At 44.7% G+C, this 22,134-nt stretch overlaps 2 protein-coding genes across 3 annotated transcripts in view; both read right to left on the reverse strand.

Annotated features, from left to right (window-relative positions):
* SLC5A3 (solute carrier family 5 member 3) overlaps positions 1-15,208 on the reverse strand; it is a 39,897-nt gene extending 24,689 nt beyond the window's left edge. The window contains exon 1 of one of the 2 annotated variants that reach the window (XM_049857813.1): positions 14,669-14,758. The gene's annotated coding sequence lies outside the window, so the exon portion shown is untranslated. Of the gene's footprint in view, positions 1-14,668; positions 14,759-15,118 lie in introns of those variants that run through there. The other variant, XM_049857812.1, reaches the window with a different exon arrangement.
* The window catches only part of MRPS6 (mitochondrial ribosomal protein S6), a 68,733-nt gene extending 53,121 nt beyond the window's left edge, over positions 1-15,612 (reverse strand). The window contains exons 1-2 of the mRNA XM_049858490.1: positions 15,562-15,612; positions 15,119-15,349 (exon numbers count right to left, since the gene is read on the reverse strand). Of these exons, the coding sequence (XP_049714447.1) occupies positions 15,119-15,349; positions 15,562-15,612 (282 nt within the window). The remainder of the gene's footprint in view (positions 1-15,118; positions 15,350-15,561) is intronic.
* Positions 15,613-22,134: the final 6,522 nt, after the last annotated feature.

Below are 22,134 nucleotides of genomic sequence, written 5' to 3' on the forward strand. Positions count from 1 at the left end.
TTCCCCTGGAGCTGGCACCCTGAATTCGGACGTCTAACCTCTTAGACTGTGAGAGAATAAATCTGTGTGTTAAAGCCATCTACTTGTGCTGCTTCTGTTACAACAGCACTAGGTAACTAAGACAACACTCCAGACAGCATGTGAACAGGCCCAACCCAGCACTCTGTCAATGGTGACCTGACCAGTCTTGGTTATATTCTGATACAATGAAAAATATACACTTGGTCTGCTAGCAGAGTAAGGGTTATAGAACACAAACACCTCTGAAAACCTGACTGACTGAATTATAATCACTTTTCTAAAACCTACCAAAACCAAAAAAAAAATGGGCATATGCAAGACTTGGTTTTCTCCCACCCTATTCCCCAAATAGCAATATACAAAAAGCCTCTCACTACCATCAGACTTCACAGTACTATAAGGAGAAGAAAAATACAAAAAAAAATTAATAACTAAATTAATGTAAAATTCTACTTGCAGACTTTTCATACATGTTTTCACTTTTGTAATCTTGATTCAAGGCCCAATACAGCCAATCCAGCTAAGGGAAAAGACACATGATGCCTGCCGGGGTAAACACATACTCATGCGGAGCGGTCCTCAAATCCGCACTTGCTTTAAACATACGGAACGTGGATATAATAGCAATTAATATGTAAGCAACACTCGAAAGCAATGCAAGTTTCCCTAATACAACTGACACGAACTCCAGCCAACTTTAAATTACAAGTGGAGCTGAAGATAGCACGATATATAATTGTATAATTACATTTAAGGACTTTGCCCTTAAATCTCTTTAACAACACATTTTTTCTATCATACTTAAAACTTCAGCTGCTCAAGTTTTAAAAAGTACCTGAGTATACAAAACACTGACTAGATGTTAATGGCTTTCGAATGGTTTTCAAACACTATTCTGAAGAGAGCTCCTGGTACATCATCACAGAGGTAACAAGCGGAAGCAGAGGCGGCAGAACTTAAGCCTACCCCCCAACCCTGAGGAGCTCTGGTGGCACAGTGGTGAAGTGCCTGGCCGGTAACCAAAAGGTCAGTGGTTCGACCCCACAGCCACTCCATGGCTGTCTGCGTCAGTAAAGATTACAGCCTTGGAAACCCCATAGAGCAGTTCTACTCTGTCCTGTAGGGTCACTTTGAGTAGGAATCGACTCAATGGCAGATGTTTGGCCCCAGCCCTGTGCCCACCAGAACAGCCTGCTTTTTATCCGTTTCACCATGGAGATGGAGGGCAGAGGGATGGTTTCCAACATAAGTAAACCGCTTCTTCAAATGAAATCTTACTAACCTAGAAGAGTTTATAAACCATAAGATCTATCATTTCGTCCATACACCCTCCTGCTATTCTCCAAGAAATGCTTATTTTCATCCGCTTTTTCAATGTAGAGATTTGGGTCACAACTGAGTCTTTTTCTAAAATAGAAGTCTCAGAGAATTAAGGCCTCCTGCATATGTGAGCGACTGTTGAAACTACCACTGGTTTTAACCAATACATGGATGATACTAGGTCATGTACACGGAGCAAATGCTCATAACCTATCTTTGAGGAAAATGAAAACAGGAAAGCACTGAGCAGAAGGCTGTGGTGCTGTATCACATCATCCCGGTGATTAAACATTCGTGTAACTCTTAACAGGAAGAAGTCAAGAAGCTCAGCGCTTCCCACTTCTAAAAGGCTGGTTATTAAAGGAAAGTCAGGTGTAAACAATGGCGATGAAAAACAATTTTAAAAACTGACAGTGAGCTTGTTCCTAACACCTTCCAGATACTGTTTCTAGAACTCTGCATTCATTACTTTGATCCAAACAACAAACATGAGGTAAGTACAATTACGCTGACCATTTTACAGATGAGAAAACTGAAATCAAGGCAGTAGTGTAACTGGCCCCAGGAAGCAGTTATTGGAGTTTAAGCCAGAATTTGCACCCCCTTCCTGTTTTCTGTCTGGAAATTTTTTTTTTTTCTTTCTGTCTGGAAAGTGGCGTAGTGGTTAAGTGCTACGGCTGCTAACCAAGAGGTCGGCAGTTCAAATCTGCCAGGCGCTCCTTGGAAACTCTATGGGGCAGTTCTACTCTGTCCTCTAGGGTTGCTATGAGTCGGAATCGACTCGATGGCAGTGGGTTTCTGTCTGGAAACCCTGGTGGCATAGTGGTTAAGTGCTACGGCTGCTAACCAAAGGGTCAGCAGTTCAAATCCGCCAGGCACTCCTTAGAAACTCCATGGGGCAGTTCTACTCTGTCCTATAGGGTCGCTCCGAGTTGGAATCGACTTGACGGCACTGGGTTTGGTTTTTTTCCTATCTGAATAGCTTCTGTTCTTAATCACCACGCAAGACATATGAAAAGACATTTCTTTACTAACATGAAGAAATATTAATTGATAAAGATTATTCTACATCATCTATGGTTGGAAACTGCTTGCAGAGATAATACTGCAGATTGATACATAATGAGTGTGAAGACAGAGTGCCAACAGCACGTATAATGAACTCCAACTGAAGTATTTACGTAGGATTATGTGTGAACTGATAAACGTATGCACAAAAGGAAGAGACGCAAAGCAGAAGGAAGTTCCAAGCAAAGGTTTCCTAGGTAAGAAAATACACGGAGCAAAAAAACTCTGATGGCTCAACTACAAAACAGGGCTGAGTCCTGATCACCCAACTGCACCCTGGGCTGCAAAACGTCTGCCTTCCTTCTCTTTGTCAGTGTTGATTAGCCCTTCCACCAGAGAATGAAGAAATTAAGTCCCAACGTCTTTTCTATACTTGACCCTGTTACTACAGGCTACATGAATCCATCTAGGCCATCTTCAACTGCTAGCTTCCCTATCTTTAAGACGTTAGAAGAATTGGCTATATGATCTACAGATGTTTAAGTGTTCTTATTGTGAAATCTATGGAACACTGTTCCTACTGTTCGAGACCATCAACGGCACTGGGTGTTTTTTGATCCCTGTTTGGGGGAAAGATGTGGCAGTCTGCTTCCATAAAGATTTATAGCCTTGGAAACCCTATGAGGCAGTTCTACTCTATCGAACAGGGTTGCTGAGTTGGAAGGCAACCCCGTTTGTGGGTCTAAGAAATTTGTATCATTTTCCTTAAACCTAGTTTGTCTTCCCAGCAGGGAATGTCAACTCCATTCCTACAAGGAAACCTCCGTTATCCCTGACTGCTTGCTCACTTTCTCTCTCAGCCCACATCCAAATCCATCAGCAAAGCCTATTGGCTCTATCTCAAAAATATATCCAGAACGTGACCCCTCATCTCAGCCAGGTTTGAGATGGTCCAAATCACTATCCCGGGATCTCCTCCCATGAGAGTCCAGCCTTGCTACCTTCTCCATGCTCCTACCCTCGGCAGCTACAGGGCACCAACACAGCAAGCGGTCACCCCTTTAATCACAGATGCACCAACCACCAGATGTGGTCTTGCAGTGCCCAGTACATGGTCTTGCACGTTGCAGGTGCTCCAATGTTAGTTAAATCAATGAACCAAATATTAACACCTGAGTACCTGAGTAGGCGTGTTAAGCTTACTAAATATTCTACACAATCAATAGTTTTTTGTTTTTTTTTTTAAAGCACAAAAAGAGAAGCCAGATTAAAAAGGCCAAGAGAGAGTAGAGCTAGTTCCTCCCCCGCCGAAGTGATCAGGAATCTCAGAAAGCTCTCAACTGAGGATGTGTGGAATGACATGGCAAATCAGACTAGGCAAGAAGGCAGGCCCTTTGTTCAGATAAAAATCTTAATGAGCCAAGAACCATCATCTCATCCAACTCACCCTCCACTCTTCCCTCTTTCCTTTCTTTCACCAACTGATTGCTCAACCCTGCAACTGTCAACATCCGAGGATGCACACTGATAAGTCCACATTGTTCTTGTGTGTGTACCGCTTGCATCATGGTTGTCTCTATGTAGTCCGAAGGCCAGGTCAGTGTGGACAAGTAGCACTTCCTCTCTGGCCACCCTGTTCAAGTCCAAGCATTCTGCTGTCAACTCAGGAAGGACCTCTACCTTCTCCACCTCACCGTCACACTTGCTAAAGAGTGGACTAGTCCCCCAAAACTGGGAAAGTTACTTTAAAAACTAGTGTTTGTCCAAGACCGTGTACCAGGCGCTGTTTTTACACTACATGTCCTAAGTCAGCTGGTACTCACAAAACCACAGAAAGCAGGCACAATAGCTAATTCCCAGATGAAGAATGAGGATGGACATTTTAGAGTATTACTAAAGAAACATCCTGAGTGAAGATATAGAACGTGTCTTTTCACAACCCTTTTGCCTAAACCGGAAACAAACATGCAGCTAACAGTGCAGAGGAACGATGGACTTAGAAGATCCCACTGCGACCCCAGGCTTGGATCTGGGCAGCCAGTGACTGCCAGTATGTGCCAGAACCCCTGCTTAGGATGATGCTGATGGCATGTGCACCTACCAAGGGTTAATCCTCTCCCTAAAAGGCAGATGTATGTGCCTACTGTGATGTGACACCCATTACCACGTAAGTACCTTTGCAAAACAGAAAGCAAAGCAAAACTTGAATCTCATCAAATTTCTACCTACTGAAAGAACCTACTAGTTTACAGAAAATACCTGGAACAGAGGTACGCTTAAAACACCAGGAAGTGATCAGCCAAACTAGACTGTGGGGATCAAGGGGACAAATGATGCAATTTCTTGGTGTATGGTATTGGGAAAAGAGGAGAAAGGTGGGGAAGCTCCTGAAGAGTAAGAGCCTAGAGGACATCAAGTAAATGGACTGTCCCTGATGGGAACCTCATAGCAAAGGTTTCACAATAGTAACCTTCATCCAATTGCTTTCTCAAGACTGCTAACAAAACAGAAGACAGGCAGTACACTAGCAAAATGACAAAATCAGGACTACTGGGTCATTTACTTAACAGTCACACGTTAAAAACACACACACACACAAAATGAGGACACCGTCTCTGTAACATATGCCTGGCAAAGGCCCTACCGAAGTGATTCAAAACCAGTGTTAGACGGATGTTTTATATGCATGATTCGCACACGGGACACGCGAATGCAAACCGAGAACAGGGCAGATATCTGAGACTTTGCTTGGCTCTCCGTCCTTCTGACAGAAGCAAGGGACTGCCTGTGGCTCTCACACCAGGATCTTCCCAACAACTGGAATGTAAGCACAGTGCAGGTCTGCTCGCCACAATGAGAATTTTCTCATACTGGCTGTTATAGCTACACTCAGGTTTCTTCACCTGGCAAAGTTACAGCATTTAACAGCCAGGTAGGGATCAAGGAGAACGCTTTGAAAACTGAAGCCTGAACAGACAAAACCAGGAATGCTTGATTCTGGAGCCGGGGGAGAGAGACGCTACGACTACCATCTAGAAAGCTGGCAGGAACCAGTTTATGAGCACCGATGCCACCAGGTAGAGAGGGTTTGGTTAAGTCTATGCTTTTATTTACAATTTCATTCCTAAGCTCTCATCTACACCAGCTCTACTGAAGTCTTCCCAAACTAGTTAGGGGTCTCCTTAACTGGAGCCCTGTAAAAGCCTGCTGATCCTGAGAGCAAAGATAATTGGAGGGGGAGGGGAAGCAAAACAAGTCAACTGCACCCCGGGCTGCAAGGTACCCTGGGCTGCAAGGTACCCTGGGCTGCAAGGTACCCTGGGCTGCAAGGTAAGGAAGAACAAACCTGGGCTGGGCTTTTATTTGCAGTTTGCTGTTGGTTATCTGGAGTGGAAACAGCGGGTGAGAAGGACGAAAAGGGAAAGTGATTCAAGGTAGTAATAACGTGGCTTCCGTTCTACAGGAACATGTAGACTGATGAAAAATATTCATTCCCTTTTTCTGAACGTATCTAAAATTTTTCCACAGTTTCCAAAGATCATGGACACTATAAACTAATACAAACTTCACAGATATACCCTGAGCAAAAACAAGAAGCCCTTTTCTAGACAAAGCATTCTGCCTGGTAGTAGCATTTCAAACTCCTAAGAGTACAATGGGTGCATATCAAACATGATTTAACATGTGATTAAAGTAAGGAATCACCCAGCATTCCAAGGAAAAGCCAATGCCGGTTTCTGACGGCTTACACTGCTGAGTCGTACTCCAGTCACAGTGTAATCCTCTGAAGTCTCTATGTACTTACTGTCTGAACGGGCACACATAATTGAAACCGGAAGTTATTACTTTTAAGAATTGGAGGTGTTTGCTATTTACTGAGTAGCTATTAGTCCTACTGTAAATCAATGACCAATTAACAAGGTGGGTTTTGTAAACACGTGAGCAACAACTTCTAACACCTAAAGGCTAGAAGAGGTTAAAGGATGGCTAAACTTAATTAACTAATTCAGAAATTTAAAAATGGTATCCCACAGGCTACATCTGACCCCACAGATGCACTCGGCAATTTAATGTTTTTAAATTTGTTCCCAACACCTTAAATAGCAGATTTCCTGTAAAAATCTGGATTTCTGGTTTGGGGTGGAAGGGTAGAAAGAAGCTGGCAAACCCGGTCCCATGCTCCCTGGCAGTAATAAGCTGAAGGGGGTACTGCGCACCCATGATTCCCCACCTCCCACCTCACAGCATTTCCGTTTGCCACAGGACCCACCCAGCCTCCTTTCAGTCTGAATTAAACACTCCAACTGTGACAAAGCATCCGAGGCCAAGGACCATTCATACTTACCCGGACCACTGCAGCTCCAAGCATTCAACACACAGCCTGTCTATTCCTCAGGCAACTCTGTTAAACAGCTTTTACTAAGGCGTGAACACATTCACGCTTCACTCTGCCATCTCTTTCACAGAGGTTGAAATGGTTGAAGAGTCACCAGCATTGCTATTCCTCTTGGTCACATCCTTATTTTTTCATTCACTCGTTTCATACATGCACACACACTTTCCAAGTCAGCATCATCTGGTGTCCAAATCCCTATACCTCCCAATACCTCCCACTCCTAGTGTGCAGCTTCCGGGTAAAACAGTAATAATCAGGTACCAAAAAAGGCAAAGAAATGAAGCCTGAAATAAAAAGCTGGGTTTAAAAGGCTGACGGTTAAGTCCATGGAAAAATATGCTCTTGTGAAATGCCTTCTTTTGGACCTGGACTGCAGGTCCTCCTGGCTTACGACACAATTACTAACGTATCAGTAGCATCCCAGGAACGTATGCTATGGTGTGGAATAATGCTGTTTTATTTGAATTCTTAATAAAAATATGCACCAATAAGAATGAGACAAATCTCCTAAAATCACCAGTTAAAATGAAAAATGTAGTTTTATAATACTTTGCTGCACCAAAAATAAAATAAAATACTAAAGTGAAAAAACCATGCTGCAGCAGAAATTGACTGGACTCGGATCTCTTGATTCTACTGAACGATTTGGCAATTAAGAATGAAACTAAGTTTTTCCCCACCTGTGCCTCAAATCACCTTAACACACGTAACAGCTTATCTAAAGTAACTCTTTTTAGTGGATTTTCCCCATACCCAGTCTTCTCACCTAAAAACAAATGGAATCTGAGTACTAGTTAGTAAGGGTGGATGGGAAAGGATAAAGCCCAGACACAAAGGATTTAGTCCTGGATGAGGAGTTGGCCCAGAGCGCAGCTGGCCGGTACCTGCTGGGAGGCTATGAGATCCTGCAAACACACTACACCTCATAGATGCAAAAGCTGGCCGTTGCTTAATGAACACACAAGCTGCTGCTCAGCAGGGATCAGGTCTACTAATGCAAATATTTATTGGGCAAGTACTAATATTCCAGGTTTGATTCAGTCTGAGATTCTGAGAATTTAAACGTATAAAGTTCACCTTGTGGAACTTTATCCATAAAGTGGGAATACAGGAAAACCTGGGCACTGAAGTTCAGTAACTTGGCCAAGATCACAAAAATAATTTAACGGCACAATTGACCTGGAAGGCCATGTTACCACTTTATCTTCATCACTCCCATTTTACTGATGAGAGATTGAACATCTAAAAAGGTGAACTCATCCAAAATCCCTAGGTAGTAGGTGACAGGAACCAAAAGCAGGCTGGTCTGCCTCTAAAGCTTTCTGCTCTCCCAACACCAACTGTTTGTTTATTCCGCCATAACACAACCAGGATCTTCATTCAGGATCTCCCTGTCTTCCATTCAATGAGAAAACAAGGATCAGAGTACTTACCAAAGCAAAAGCCTTCATACCCAAAACAATCATACGCAAAAGTAGTAGGTAAGAAAAAGGGATAAAAGCTCAAGTGGGAAATCAAAGCCATACATACATACCTTAAACATTAAAGTTTAGCACATAAATGTACATTCATCTGCCAATCTTAAAGTGGGGCCAAAGTGCTCGGGGACTGGGGCTGATGACTGCCGCCTGGTCTCAACCCCGTCTATAAACATGGCATCTGCAATTTCTAACGTCACTGACGTGGAGAGCTTCAAGAGACCCTTGTAAAAAAGCCTACGCACAGACTCTTTGGACTGTTACTCTTCCTTACGGTTATTGCAGCCACACCTAATTCTGCCGCAATTCTTTTAGTGACTCACCTTTAACAAGTCCTTCCAAAGCATCCAACTTGATTTTCATGGGAGAAAAGTTTGCACTCATTTCATCAGTTACAATATTTAAATGATTACAAAAACAGGACTACCTGCCATGAAAGAGCCTTGGAAGCCAACACAACTTCTGTGAAGCACACAACTCACCCAGTGTGAGCCAAGTGCCCAGACTAAAGCAACCTCCTAGCACAAGAGGTCAGCACGCTCTATTACATCAAAGAACTGCTTGAGAGACAGAAGAGAGTACAGAGCCCCACAAGGAGCGGCGTGAGCACCTACCTTCAGTGCAAGCACTGCAGAGGACAAAAATGAAAGACTTGACTCTCAAAATATGTCACACAGCAAAGGAGGTGAGACACATTCATAAGTTAACTATAAGGCAGAAAGCAATCCATGTGCTAAGACAGAAAAATACAGGTTCAAAAGATTACAGTTTGCATTTCCAACAGTGCAGGTCCTCAAGTATTTGTTTAATGTACTAAGTGAGCAGACAAGAACCGCAAGCAGGTTTTCATGGAGGTGATGTGGCAAGGTGGAAAGGAGGCATTCCAAGCAGAAGAGCCCTGTGACACAGTCACTGAGGAAAGTGAAAGGAAATGGTATTTGCAAGATCTGCAGCTTTGTTCACTTGGCATATGGGACAGAGAATGAGGGAACTGCAGGGAAAAATAGGCTGGATCAGATCAGGGAAGGCTTGGGGATGGCAGGCTTCATTCTGAATGGCTCTGAAGTGTACCGTAACCTGGCGACAGCGTGGACACAACCAACTAGAATGGGAAGGCACTGAAGCAGTCAAGAAGCCACTACTATACCAGGCTGTGTATTATTTCCTTATTAAAAATGCATCTCCACATAATTCTCTTACAGTATCTCAAATGGAAGAGCATCTATTTTTTGCACCCCGAGAAGTACATTTATGGGCATTAACTACCTTCTCCTGAGCAGTACACCGAACCTGCAAGAGTCCAAGCAAGAAACATGAGCAGTTCAATTCGGACAAAGAAGAGGCTAGAGGAGCGGAAAGGATGTGCACAGCCCCAGGTGACGGGAGATAGAGAAGTCGTAAACAGAACTAAGTTACATGAGTTCGCAATGTCAGGGGAGAGCCAGGAGACTCTACCCTCACAAAGGAGGAAATGCCAGAGTTCTCAGCTTGTTACAAGAATGGCGAACCACCCACATGAAGGTCAAAGATGAAGTATGAAGAGGTGGGAAAAGAAGAATCAAAATCAGAGAACAGCACTGTAAGAGGCCAAGGAAACTACTGAACTTAGGAAATGATGTGTCTGTGAACTCTAAACCAGAGGGCAACAAATTTCTCCTGTTAAGGACCAGAGAGTAAACGTAAAATCAGCACAGCCGTTTTCCAATACAGCTCTATTTATAGACTGAAATTTGAGTTTCTTGTGCTCTTCACGTGTCATGAAGTATTCTTCTTCTTCTGATGTTTTTCCAACTATTTAAAAATGTAAATTCATCTCTTAGCTCACAGACCATACAAACATAGTTGGCAGGTCAGGTGGATGTGGACCGTGGACCAGCAAGCGTGCCAGACTATGCCCTAAGTCAACGGCCCCAAGGACGAGAGAACTGCATGCACCTGTCCTTCTCCAAACCTCTGATGGTAGCTTTTCCTTTACACAAAGTAACTTACCATTCACATGAGCAATTCCTTCACTACGGTTTCCTTAAATAATGGATAACTACATGTGTTGATATGGTTCCTACTGGTTAAGAATAGTGTCTTCTGCCAAAAAAAGGGGGAATTCCTTACCTTGAAAAGATAAACTCATAAGAATATTTGAAATGAATTCTAACACAAAGCCAGTAAGTAAGTGTACTAAGGAAATTCTGATATTTAAATAAACTGCAAAAGCTTTTTACAAAAAAATCAATGATCACACCATGTTTTATCGTCCCCTCTACCCTGTCTTTCACCTTGATATTTACCCACGTCTCTTGAGTTCCAGGTTTCTTTCTGGTAAGTTAGGCCTGGACCATGACCACCGCAAAGGCACTAGATGAAGAGCATCACTTTAGAACATGTCCCTCACTGACTACTGTCAAAGTCCTAGTGTGGCTAAGGTGATTTTATAACCTAAAAGCTGAAAAGATTGAACAGCTATCTCATATAAATACCAGACATAATCTAAATTTTAAAAGCCTATAAACATCAGCGTTGAATGCATGCGTCAAGAGTAAAGCGCAGACTATCACCTCCTGAAGAGCATCTTCATACATACAAACCATGTCTGCTGAGGAAGGACTCCTTCCCCCTCCAAGCCACTTCTCACACTTTAGCTGTAGCTCAGGGGCAGGAACAGGACTCCTTCTTCAACTACTTGCTGCAGCAATAAGCTGTAACCCAAGAAAACTTTAATACCAATGAAAATAGAGCACTGCCCACAAGGCTCAAAGCCTTTCATTATTGGGTACCTACTTTAAACAGCCGTGTGGCAGGTAGAACAAAGATGCTTCCGTTTTCAATGACGTTTTGGGACATCACCTGAGAGCAGAAATTTCAGTATTCCCTAGTTATCAAAAAGTACCAAGCAAGCTCCAATGACCTACGATCCCACGCACAAGTTCATTAGCACGCTGGTCTCCAAAAGGTATCAAAAATGCAAATATTTGCAGGTATTACCTTCAGAACAATTACAAAACTTTTGCCACATTTTCTAATCAAAAAGACCTGAATGAAGAGAAATAAAGAGACTCTTTTCTACACAATGAGAAAACTTGACTTTTACTTTTTATGAACTGGATTACCACTATTCCTGTAATTATCAAGTTATTAAACTCAGGTTACATTATTTAACTCTACCTACAAAGAACTCTTTTGGTGAGTTTTCTTAAAATATAATCTGCTTCTCAGCTAATCAAAAATAAAATGGAAATATTAAACATAAAAACTGCAACTTGTGAATCTTTTTAAAAAGAGGAAGTACTTAAGACTTCCAAAGGAGCTACCTTTTCCTTTATTCCTATTAGAAAAATATGTACGATAGTATATATCAACGCTCTTATTGTACACACGTGCATTTGTCTATTACTTAAACCATTAATCTTTAATTCCTCATGTAAAAATTCCTGAAATAAGATTTTGGGAACAAGTATTTTCCCAGGACTGTCACAACTCCAAATATGCCAATTGTGATCACTGTCTGGGCAAGTGGAGAATGACAATTAAACTCTTCATAAACTAAGTAACCAAAGAACATAAATGTACTGCAGAGTTTTGTTTTTCCTCCTTAAAATTTCTCTTCCTGTACCCACCACAAGTGTCAATACTGTCTACAAAGTTTACGCCGCTTTTTGTAGGTTTCTCTACACAGTATGTGGCTTAATCACTCATGCAATGGCAATTCCATCTTTTACCTAAATAAAATTAAATACCAATCATTTGATGCTTGTGCCTTCTTTAAAATCTACTTCTAAAATCAGCTACCTCCTCTATCTACCTGCACATTTCCCTGCTGAGGCACAGGGTGGAGGTGGAAAGAGAACTCACCATCTACAGGCCATCCACTTCCTCTGCAGTTGTTACAAAAGGTCTTCCTCAAATTGAGACGGGACTTGCCTGGCTGCCTGAGACTGCAGCCCAAGGTCCTTCCAATTTACCTCTGAATACTGTGTTTTCCAGGAGTGAACAGAACTCTTCCAATGCTACCTGATCAGGCAGGACTTTGACCTTTCTTATTCTGGAGACTCTTCTACCAATAACATCTTAAGACTGCAATGGCAACTACTTTTTCAAATGGCTCTAGTCACCATAAAGGTGGTGACTAGAACCATTTGAAAAAGGCCTGGTTCCAAAACTTTCATGACTTTACTATCAAAGTCTTAGTTCCGAATTTAACCACATTTTTACCTACTTTTCGTGCTAAATTAAAAGCAGAGAAAAAATAGAAATAAGATGAATTTAAAATATGCAGATTAAGATAAAATTCAAGTTAAATAGTACCTGCAAATGAATTTCTTCTTGGGAGACTAAATACGTTCCTACACTCATAAATGCACAACTTGGGAGTGCAACAAAAGCAGAGACATTATCAGTGGGTCAGGGAGCTCCCAATCTCCAGCTGAGAAGATGACAGCACCAGACCTTCTGAGTGACTCATCAACACACCACTGTGTAGTTCAACAAGGACTCATTCTGTGCACTGTGCCTGGAAAGATTTTTAGTGCAGACTCTCAAAAGTGATTCTGCTACAATGCAGTGGGTCTCCAAAACAAGAAGATGCTGTGAGAACCTCAACACAATATCCAACTTTTATATTTAAACGCTTTGTATGCTCAATTTTAAGGAGGCAAGCTAGGAGTCAAAGGAAATAAAACAATGAGGGGTAACACCCTCCAAGGAGGCCAGGAATGCTGTTGAGGCATACGGAGTACCACAGAAAAGAAACATAGGAAAACGACTCTGGGAGTCCAAGAAACAGCTGGGAAAACTACACTCAAGATCTTAACTTCCGTGTATGCTTAAGTGCTGGCTCTTAAAACAGAATATCTCTTCAATTCCAAGACACATAAATGATTTTTGGGGGTGCAAAGAGATAACCCACCACGTTACAGGCACAGATGTACACTTTTCAGAGTCTGAAAGTATAAAAAACATGCAACTTAGAACAGAGGCATTCTAATAGCCTTCCTGTGGCAGACTGACAAACTGCTCCAGGTGAGACTGAGGAGTCCCTAGAGCCTGCTAAAGGTGTGCAAGCTTACTGTGGCATTCTAAATTACACAAACGCAGGGCTAACTTTTTCATTCAGTTTTCCCCAGGTATGAACCCTATTTTAGAACCTAATTTTCCTAAATTGAAAGCAAGTGACACTGCCCAAAACCAGAAAATCTGTGTGTTTGCTACACATTTACAACCTCCTTAAAGATAAGTTTTGGACAAAACACTAGGTTTTTCTTCTTTGATTGTTGCATCTTATTTAGGTCAAGGACTGCCTCAACTTAACTCCACCACTGCTACAACATTCTGTCCACAGCCGAGGTGGGGCCTCCTTTTCTCGGAGTCAGAAGCTCACCTAGATTATCTGCTTTCTAAGGTTTCCAACCCCCCCCCTCCCCCCACCTCTTGCCAGGACTTCAAGGAAGGTACTGAATTATTATTTTTACAAAACTGCTCAGCTTGGCTTATCTGAACTGGAGTGAAAAATGTGGGCTGCACACGAAGAGTGTGAGTCCTGACTGTTGCAGGATTCAAAAAGACAACATGGTAAAAGAAATACATTCCACCAATATACCTGCAGCCATGCTAATCAATGTACTTAGCCAGCTATGCCAAAAACAAAGAATGAGGCATTCCCATTTCAAAAGTTTATGAAGCTGAATAGCCTATGTTTTGCTTTATGTTTTTACAATAAAAAAAAAAATTTTTTAAGTTTAGAGAATAAACAAATATTATGCCTACAGTTTTTGTTTTTGTTTTTTTTTTTTTGGTATGCCTATAAGCTACTTAGTGATCACCTGTTACCTGTTACCCTAGGACGAAAGTAAGACAAAAGAAATATTCCAAAAACAGGGTCTATAACATCTCCTTAAAAGCATGAGGGGTGGGGTGGGGGGCTGAAACCATTTCCCTTTTTAATAAGGTGCTTTTTATTTCGTGTTCCCATCCCATTTAAAGGTTTAGCTCGGTAAGGAGTGAGGAGGGCCTGGAAAAGGTGAATACTCAAAAAGCTAAACGATACCATTTGAGCTTCTCCCAATGCAGGGAGAGGAAGCGGAGGACCACGGTAAGCCCCGCCAGTCTCTGGACCTGATCAGCAGGCTCTGGTCTATACATGGGCGCTGGTTTGTAGGGACGAGGTATGTGACAGACCTTTCCCTCAATTTCCTCATGCTCGGTTGCTGCTTCTTTCCCCCAGTGGAGCCTGAACCACGATCCCAGGCTAAAGCCCAGCCAAGCTTTAGGACAGCTCCTCTTCAAAACTGACCCCAAACCCGACTGAGACCTAAAACGTGTGCACGCCTCTAGCACTGGAGAAAGGGACGCTTCCAAAGTTCAGACGTAGTAACTTTTATTACACCTGGAAAAAAACGGGAAAAAAAAAAAACAAAAAAACCCACAAAACAAGGCACCCACCACACTACGTTACCGCATTCGGGGAGGAAGGGGGCTCGCGGCGAAGCTCGCGGACCAGCCGGCCGGCCACACCGTCACCTGGCGGGAGCGGGCTGCAGGTCGGGCCATCCCTCCACACCTGAGAGCCCCACCTCAAGAGCATTCGAAAGCAGGGGCGCGCTGCTTCCCCAGGCGCAAAGCGGCCGCGCGGGCGGACGGACGGACGGACGGCCCTGGGCTAAGGCGCCCGCCGCAGGGCTGTCGCTGAAGTCAGAAAAAGAGAAGTCAGACAGGGTTTAATGGAGGCGGCGGCGGCCACAGCGCGGACGCGGCTTCGCGAGCTGCCGGGCCCACCGGCCGCGACGCTCCGCCGCCCGCGCCACCGGCCCCTCAGGCGGCGGGGAGGCCCGGGGTCCGGCGGGCGGCGCGGCCTAGCGGCTGCGGGGACGCGCGGGAAGGCGGGCCTGATGGGAAGGTCACTCACCCGCCGCATGGCTTTCAGGATCAAAGCCAGCTCGTAGCGGGGCATGCCCGAACGCACCGCGGCTCCGCTCCGAGCCGGCCGGGACGCGAACGAGGGCGACGCGGAGCCCGGGAGAGGCCGGGAAGCTGGGCCGGAAGGCTCCGGGCAGAGAAAGCGGGCTGTGGCCGCGCGAGCCCGGCTTAAAGGCGCTGGCAGCTGCGCAGACGGCGCGCCACGCCCCCGGCACGCCCCCTGGAGGGCACGCCCCCGCACCACGCCCCCTCCTTAAGGGGCCCCGCCGCGCCCCCGCCACAGCGCCGAGCCCTGCGGCGCCCGACCCCGCGGGGACCCTCGACTGGGCCACAGCTGACGGACAGCGGCGCCGCGGGCTCGTGTGACCACCACCAGCGGAGGCCGCAGTGCCCCGCCCCCGGCGCTGCGCCCGCTACCTAGGGTTCTCGAACCCTCTGGAACTTTCCATGCTTTCCGTCGCCTCCCGGGCGGCGGGTGCACATGCGCGTGCGCTGGGGTGCGGAGAGGCTCGCCCGTGCGCGCGCCCCTCGCCGGCGACTCTTCGGCGCGGGGGCTCGGCGGCCCCGAGCTCCGCTACGCGCCCGCTGCAGACCGCGCCACGTGCGCCCGCAGCCCCGGCTTCCCCGACGAGCTGGGCGCGCGCATGCCTCGGGGTCGCCGCGGGTTCGAGACCGGCTGCATGCTCGCCGGCTGCGTGACCTTGGGTAGGCTCCGCCTTCACGGGCCGCCCGCGTTCACAGGGAGTCGGTGCGCTTAACGCCTAGAGCCGAGCTTGCCCTGCACAGAGCGGCGCCGCGGTGCCAGCCCGGCCCAACCCACGTGTGGTTGTCAAGGGCAGGCTGGTACTTGGCTCAAACGGATAGTTTTGAAATATTTGTTCGGCGTTCGTTGCAGGATCAGCTGAGTGCTTGGAAGGCCATTCAGCCACCGTTTGTGATCGGAGTACCCCCAGTGCGGAGGGGGGGGGGTCTAATCCTGCGCTCCCCGGCCCTCCGTCGCGCCCTAGGGGCTCATTTCTGCCTCCGCAGCTGGCTGTGTCCTCCCGGCACTAAGTGTGCTAAATGCAGTTTTCACCAGCTCCTCACTTTAGAGATTGGGCCCCTAAGACTGTGGCCCTTCATTTGTCCCAGGAAAGGGGTCTGTAAGTGAGACGTTTGTCCTCTTCAGAGTGCCTTAACGACAACAGAGAAAACCAAACCCGTTGCTTTGGGTGGATTCCGACTCCGCTACCCTATAGGACAGAGTAGAACTGCCCCCTAGGGTTTCCAAGGAACGTCCGTGGGTTTGCCGACCTTTCGGTTAGAAGCCAAGCTCTAAACGACTGCACCATCAGGGTCCTTAATGAGCACTGGCTATGTATCCGGCACCACCAACAGCCTCACACACAAAAAAAAATTGTGTGGGGTTGGTTGATTTGGAGTAGAAACTGCTGTGACCTTTCAGATGCAGATCACCAGGCCTTTCTTCCAAGGTACCTCTGGTGTACCTGAACCACCAACCTTTCGGTTAGTAGCAGAGCACTTAACTCTTTGCACCACCCAGAGACTCCAACCTCACTTCAGGGATTAGGAAATATAAGCATGCAAAAGTTGTGTTACTAGTCCACATCACACAAATAGTAAGTAATTGAGACAAAATTTGGACCCAGACCATCCGAGGGCAGAACCTGTTAGCCACCAGCCGTTATTTCCAGCCTCCAATTCTGTAATCAAGGTGTTATTCAGTGGGTTATCCGGGTATCCCAACATCACCTCATCCAAAGAGCCTTACCATTCCACATCTCCTACCTTACATTCCCCTCAAAACAGGAGGATAGTTTGAACACAAGCTTTTCTGTGATAACTGGGCTTTAGCATTTTCTATTCTTGGAATTTTCCATAGCCCGTGTTCTTCCAAACAGAAACCACACAGTATTAGCCCAATACCTGGTTAGTGTCAGCTAATTTTACCTTTGGTTAAAAAGACTACCCAGTAACTAACATACTATAAATAATAAGAAAACCAGGAATTTCTGGACCTTCAGAAGTTAATTACAGATTCCCCAGGAAATGGTCCCTACTTCAACTGTCCCTCCTGTTGACAGCCACGTGTCCAGCTCAGGAACGAGAAAATACGACCTCACGGTACTATGCGACGGCATACCATGAACCAACTTCAGCTTTTAGCATTTCCTCTCAAAAGCTCTAGCCCTTTGCCCTGATGCCCAGGGACGAGTGAGGAGCTGGCTTCCTCTAACCCTCCCTCTCACCTGACGAGTGGATAAGGAAATTAGCCTAGTTGCACTATGTCTGGCTAGAATCAGAGTCACACCCCCAAACCCTCCAAATCCCGTGGCCCACTCATGAGCTCATCCCACTTCTTCCGGAAGAGAGAGGGAGAGCAGCTCCCCTGATTTTCTCCCTCAAACTCTTTTTAAAGAAAGCACAGCACCAAAATACCAGTGGCTTCGTAAATAAAACACTATTTCTTAAAAATTTCTACAAATTTAATGTCTTCTAATTCTAACAACAAATGTAAATTCACCCAACTCACACGTACTGTGTATAGTCAGGAAACCCTGGTGGTGTAGTGGTTAAGTGCTACGGCTGCTAACCTAAAGGATCAGCAGTTCGAATCTGCCAGGCGCTCCTTGGAAACTCTATGGGGCAGTTCTACTCTGTCCTATAGGGTTGCTATGAGTTGGAATTGACTTTATGGCACTGGGTTATATATAGTCAGCATTTAGAATTATAAAACATTGCTGTAAGATTTAGTACATTAGTTTAAAAATTTTATTCTGTAACTCTCACAGTCTCCAAAACCTTTAATATAGTATATGTTTAGGATTTAATTAACCAGAAATTTTGATAATTGTCAAGTAAGTTTTCGGGGAGGGGGGAGGAGAGCCAGGGGGAATAGGAAAGAAAAAAAAGAACAGAAGTTGAAATCTGGTCCTATTTTTAAAAAGTAACTTTAGGGTGTGCCCTGAGTCAGTTTTATCACCTTTATTTTATAGGATTGAACCGTGTCCTCAGAAAGATGTGTTGAAGTCCTAACCACCATCCCGAATCTGTGAAGGTGAGCTTGTTTGGAAATAGGGTCTTTAAATACATTGTCGGTTACCATGAAGTCCTACTGAAGTAGGTGAGTCCTAATCCAATGTGATTGGGGTCCTTATAAAAGATAAGAGACACAGAGGGAAGTCAAGCTAGATGAAGATAGTTCTTCTATAACCCAAGGAACTCTAGGCAACACCTGGGTATACCAGAAGTTGGGAGAGACAAGGCAGGTTCTTCCCCTAGAGACTTTAGAGGAAGCATGGTCCTTCCAACATCCTGAATTTGGATTTCTAGCCTTTAGAACTCTGAGACAATAAATTTCTGCCCTTTGAAGCCATCCTGGTTATGGTGTTTTGTTCTAGGAAATTAATACGCTGTATTTTTATAATGAGACTTAAAGTTGAGTCCAGGCAAGATCATCCATTCTCAAAGATGGCAGTTATTTCTGTCACTGGATCTAGCAGGTCTGGAGCTCTTGCTATGTGCCAGGGACCATTCAAAGTACTTCGCATGTGTTAGCATTTAATTCTCGCCACAAGGATGGGTATTATCACAGATGAGGAAAATGAGACTTGAGAGATATTCGATAACTTGCCCCAAAACACACAGAACTCAGAACCTGCACACTTAGCCCCAACACCACGCTGTACCTCAATATGTTCACTAGCCAGTGCAAACCGAGCAACTATCATCGGTCCATCCACAAACAGTTACAGAGGCCCTGCTCTGTGCTCCCCGCTTTGTGACTGCAGTCCCTACTGCCAGCGCCTGTATTACTGGTCCTCTGTTTTTCACTGCCGTGAGTGGACTACGACTCATTGCAACATTATATGCAATGGAATGAAACATTGCCAGGTCCTGCCCATACTCACAATTGTTGGCATATTTAAGCCCATTGTTGCAGCCACCATGTCAATTCATCTCATGGAGGGTTTCCCTCCTCATCACTGAGCCGCCACTATATCAAACATGATGTACTTTCCTAGGGATTGGTCTTTCCTGATAATATGTCCAAAGTAAACCAAGACCAAGTCTCACCATCTTTACTTCTAAGGAGCTATACTTCTTCCACAGATTTGTTCGTTCTTCTGGCAGTCCATGGAATATACAATATTCTTTGCCAACACTGTAATTCAAAGGCGTCAATTCTTCGGTCTTCCATAGTCACCGTCCAGCTTTCACATGCACATGAAACAACAGACATGCACATGACACGAAAGAAAACACCATGGTTGTTCCTAGACCACCCAAGCTCTTCCTCTGCACAGGCTCTTCCTTCCATCATTCACAGGTCTCTCCTAGCTAGAAAAAAGTCTTATCTTGGCCCTGTTGTCCTCTCAACTTGTCATTCCTCTCCGTTTCATCCTACAGCCTCATTTCTCCAACAGTGTGGAACCTGCCTATGTAGTCTGTCCCTCCGTGCCAACACTACTGGCAGCTATTGGCCATCCAGTGGCTGTTTCCCAGGCATCATTCTCAGTGACTCCTCTGTATCCTTGAGGGTCTTTCTTTGGTGTCCATGACCCTACATTCTCAGGGCTCTCCTCTGCCTCCTTGGTCCTCTTTCCTGGCTCCTTTTTCTCATGCCTGAAGGCAGCTGTTCTTCCAAAGCAAGGAAGAGTTTCACCAGCATGGATTTAAGACAGGACCTCTCATGACCCAATTTCTGGCACCTGAGGGCATGGGAGTTTGGCTCTGGGGAACTTCGTATTGATCTTTTCCGCCAGGATCCCAGTCTACCCTAACAGTACAGGTGGGAAGTAGAAAGTATATAAAATGGGTGATCTCCCCATCTGTAGGTAAGGAAACTGATGAGAAAACAGGGTGAATTATTTATCATAGGCCCTATACCCTGGGGCTGGATCAACTCAGAGAAAAAAAAAAAAAACCTCATTTACCAGATTCTAGGGTCGCTATGGAAACCCTGGTGGCATAGTGTTTAAGAGCTACATCTGCTAACCAAAAGGTAGTTAGTTAGAATCTACGAGGCGCTCCTTGGCAACTTTATGGGGCAGTTCTACTCTGTCCTATAGGGTCACTATGAGTCGAAATCGACTTGACAGCAACAGGTTTGGGTTTTTAGGTTTGATGCCCTATCTGGAGCTCTGGTGGCACAGTGGTTAAGAGCTTGGCTGCTAACCAAAAGGTCGGCAGTTCAAATCCACCAGCCACTCCATGGAAACTCTATGGGACAGTCCTGCTCTGTGTATAGGGTCAATATGAGTCGAAATCAACTCAATAGCAACGTGTCTGGTATTTTTCGTTTGTTTGTTTTTGGTCCTGTCCATGTGCCACGTGCTATGATACCTGTTTTAGTGCCACCAATGGATGCATCCCCCGTGAATGCAACATCCTGTGTTCTGAAGTTCTGATTATCTGCTAGCGAACTGCTTCCAGCACCTCTATCTATAAATCCCTCTTTCTCTGCCTGGCTGCTAACTGTGTATCTTTGTTCCTCAGTAAATGGCCCAGACCCAGGTCATTTCAAACTTATATCATTTTTTAGATGTTTCACCAATAAACCCAATGGCATTTTCTAAAGCCCCTACACACACACCCTACCCCGCCCTTCAGACCCATTTGGCCTAGGGTTGCTTTGAGTCTGAATCAACTCGGCAGCAGCGGGTTCAGTTTTTTGGTTTGGTCTGCCCTTGATTCTTTTTTCTCTTCAGCAAGACTCTACGTCCTTCCTAGACTAATTTTTATCTAGCTCAGCTTAAATCTGTTATTGGTTGTGTTCCGTGCAGAATGAAATACTCTATGGAACGTATGTTCTGAGGACAGGCATTTGGGGATCTCTTTAAACATTTTCTATATCTTTTAATCCATCAATTTCCAATTTTTTTTTTTATCAACTAGGTGCAAAAATGAGATAGAATGCATAAAGATCGACATCCTAGGCGTTAGTGAGCTGAAATGGACTGGTATTGGCCATTTTGAATCGCACAATCGTACAGTCTACTACGTTGGGAATGACAACTTAAAGAGGAATGGCATTGCATTCATAGTCGAAAAGAACATTTCAAGATCTATCCTGAAGTACAACCCTGTCAGTGATAGGATAATATCCATATGCCTACAAGGAAGACCAGTTTATACAACTATTTATGCACCAAATTTATGCACCAACCACTAAAGCCAAAGATGAGTAAACTGAAGATTCTTACCAGCTTCTCCAGTCTGAAATTGATCGAACATGCAATCAGGATGCATTGATAATTACTGGTGATTGGAATGCGAAAGTTGGAAACAAAGAAGGATCAGGAGTTGGAAAATATGGCCTTGGTGATAGAAATGATGCTGGAGATCACATGATAGAGTTTTGCAAAACCAATGACTTTTCCATTGCAAATACCTTTTTTCACCACCATCAATGGCGACTGTACATATGGACCTTGCCAGGTGGAATACACAGGGATCAAATCGACTACATCTGTGGAAAGAGATGATAGAAAAGCTCAATATCATCAGAACAAGGCCAGGGGCCGACTGTGGAATAGACCGTCAATTGCTCATATGCAAATTCAAGTTGAAACTGAAGAAAATTAGAACAAGTTGACAAGAGACAAGAGCCAAAGTATGACTTTGAGTATATCCCCCTGAATTTGGAGACCATCTCAAGAATAGATTTGAAAGAAGAAGAAAGTGGGAGGCCTCCCTCTACCTGATTTTAGAACATATCATACAGCCACAGTAGTCAAAACAGCCTGGTACTGGTACAACAACAGGCACATAGACCAATGGAACAGAACTGAGAACCCAGATATAAATCCATCCACATATGAGCAGCTGATATTTGACAAAGGCCCAGTGTCAGTTAATTGGGGAAAAGATAGTCTTTTTAACAAATGGTGCTGGCTTAACTGGATATCCATTTGCAAAAAAATGAAACAAGACCCATACCTCACACCATGCACAAAAACTAACTCCAAGTGGATCAAAGACCTAAACATAAAGACTAAAACG

This window comes from Elephas maximus, chromosome 18 (genome assembly GCF_024166365.1).
Source record: "Elephas maximus indicus isolate mEleMax1 chromosome 18, mEleMax1 primary haplotype, whole genome shotgun sequence".
NCBI classification, from domain to species: Eukaryota; Metazoa; Chordata; class Mammalia; order Proboscidea; family Elephantidae; genus Elephas; species Elephas maximus.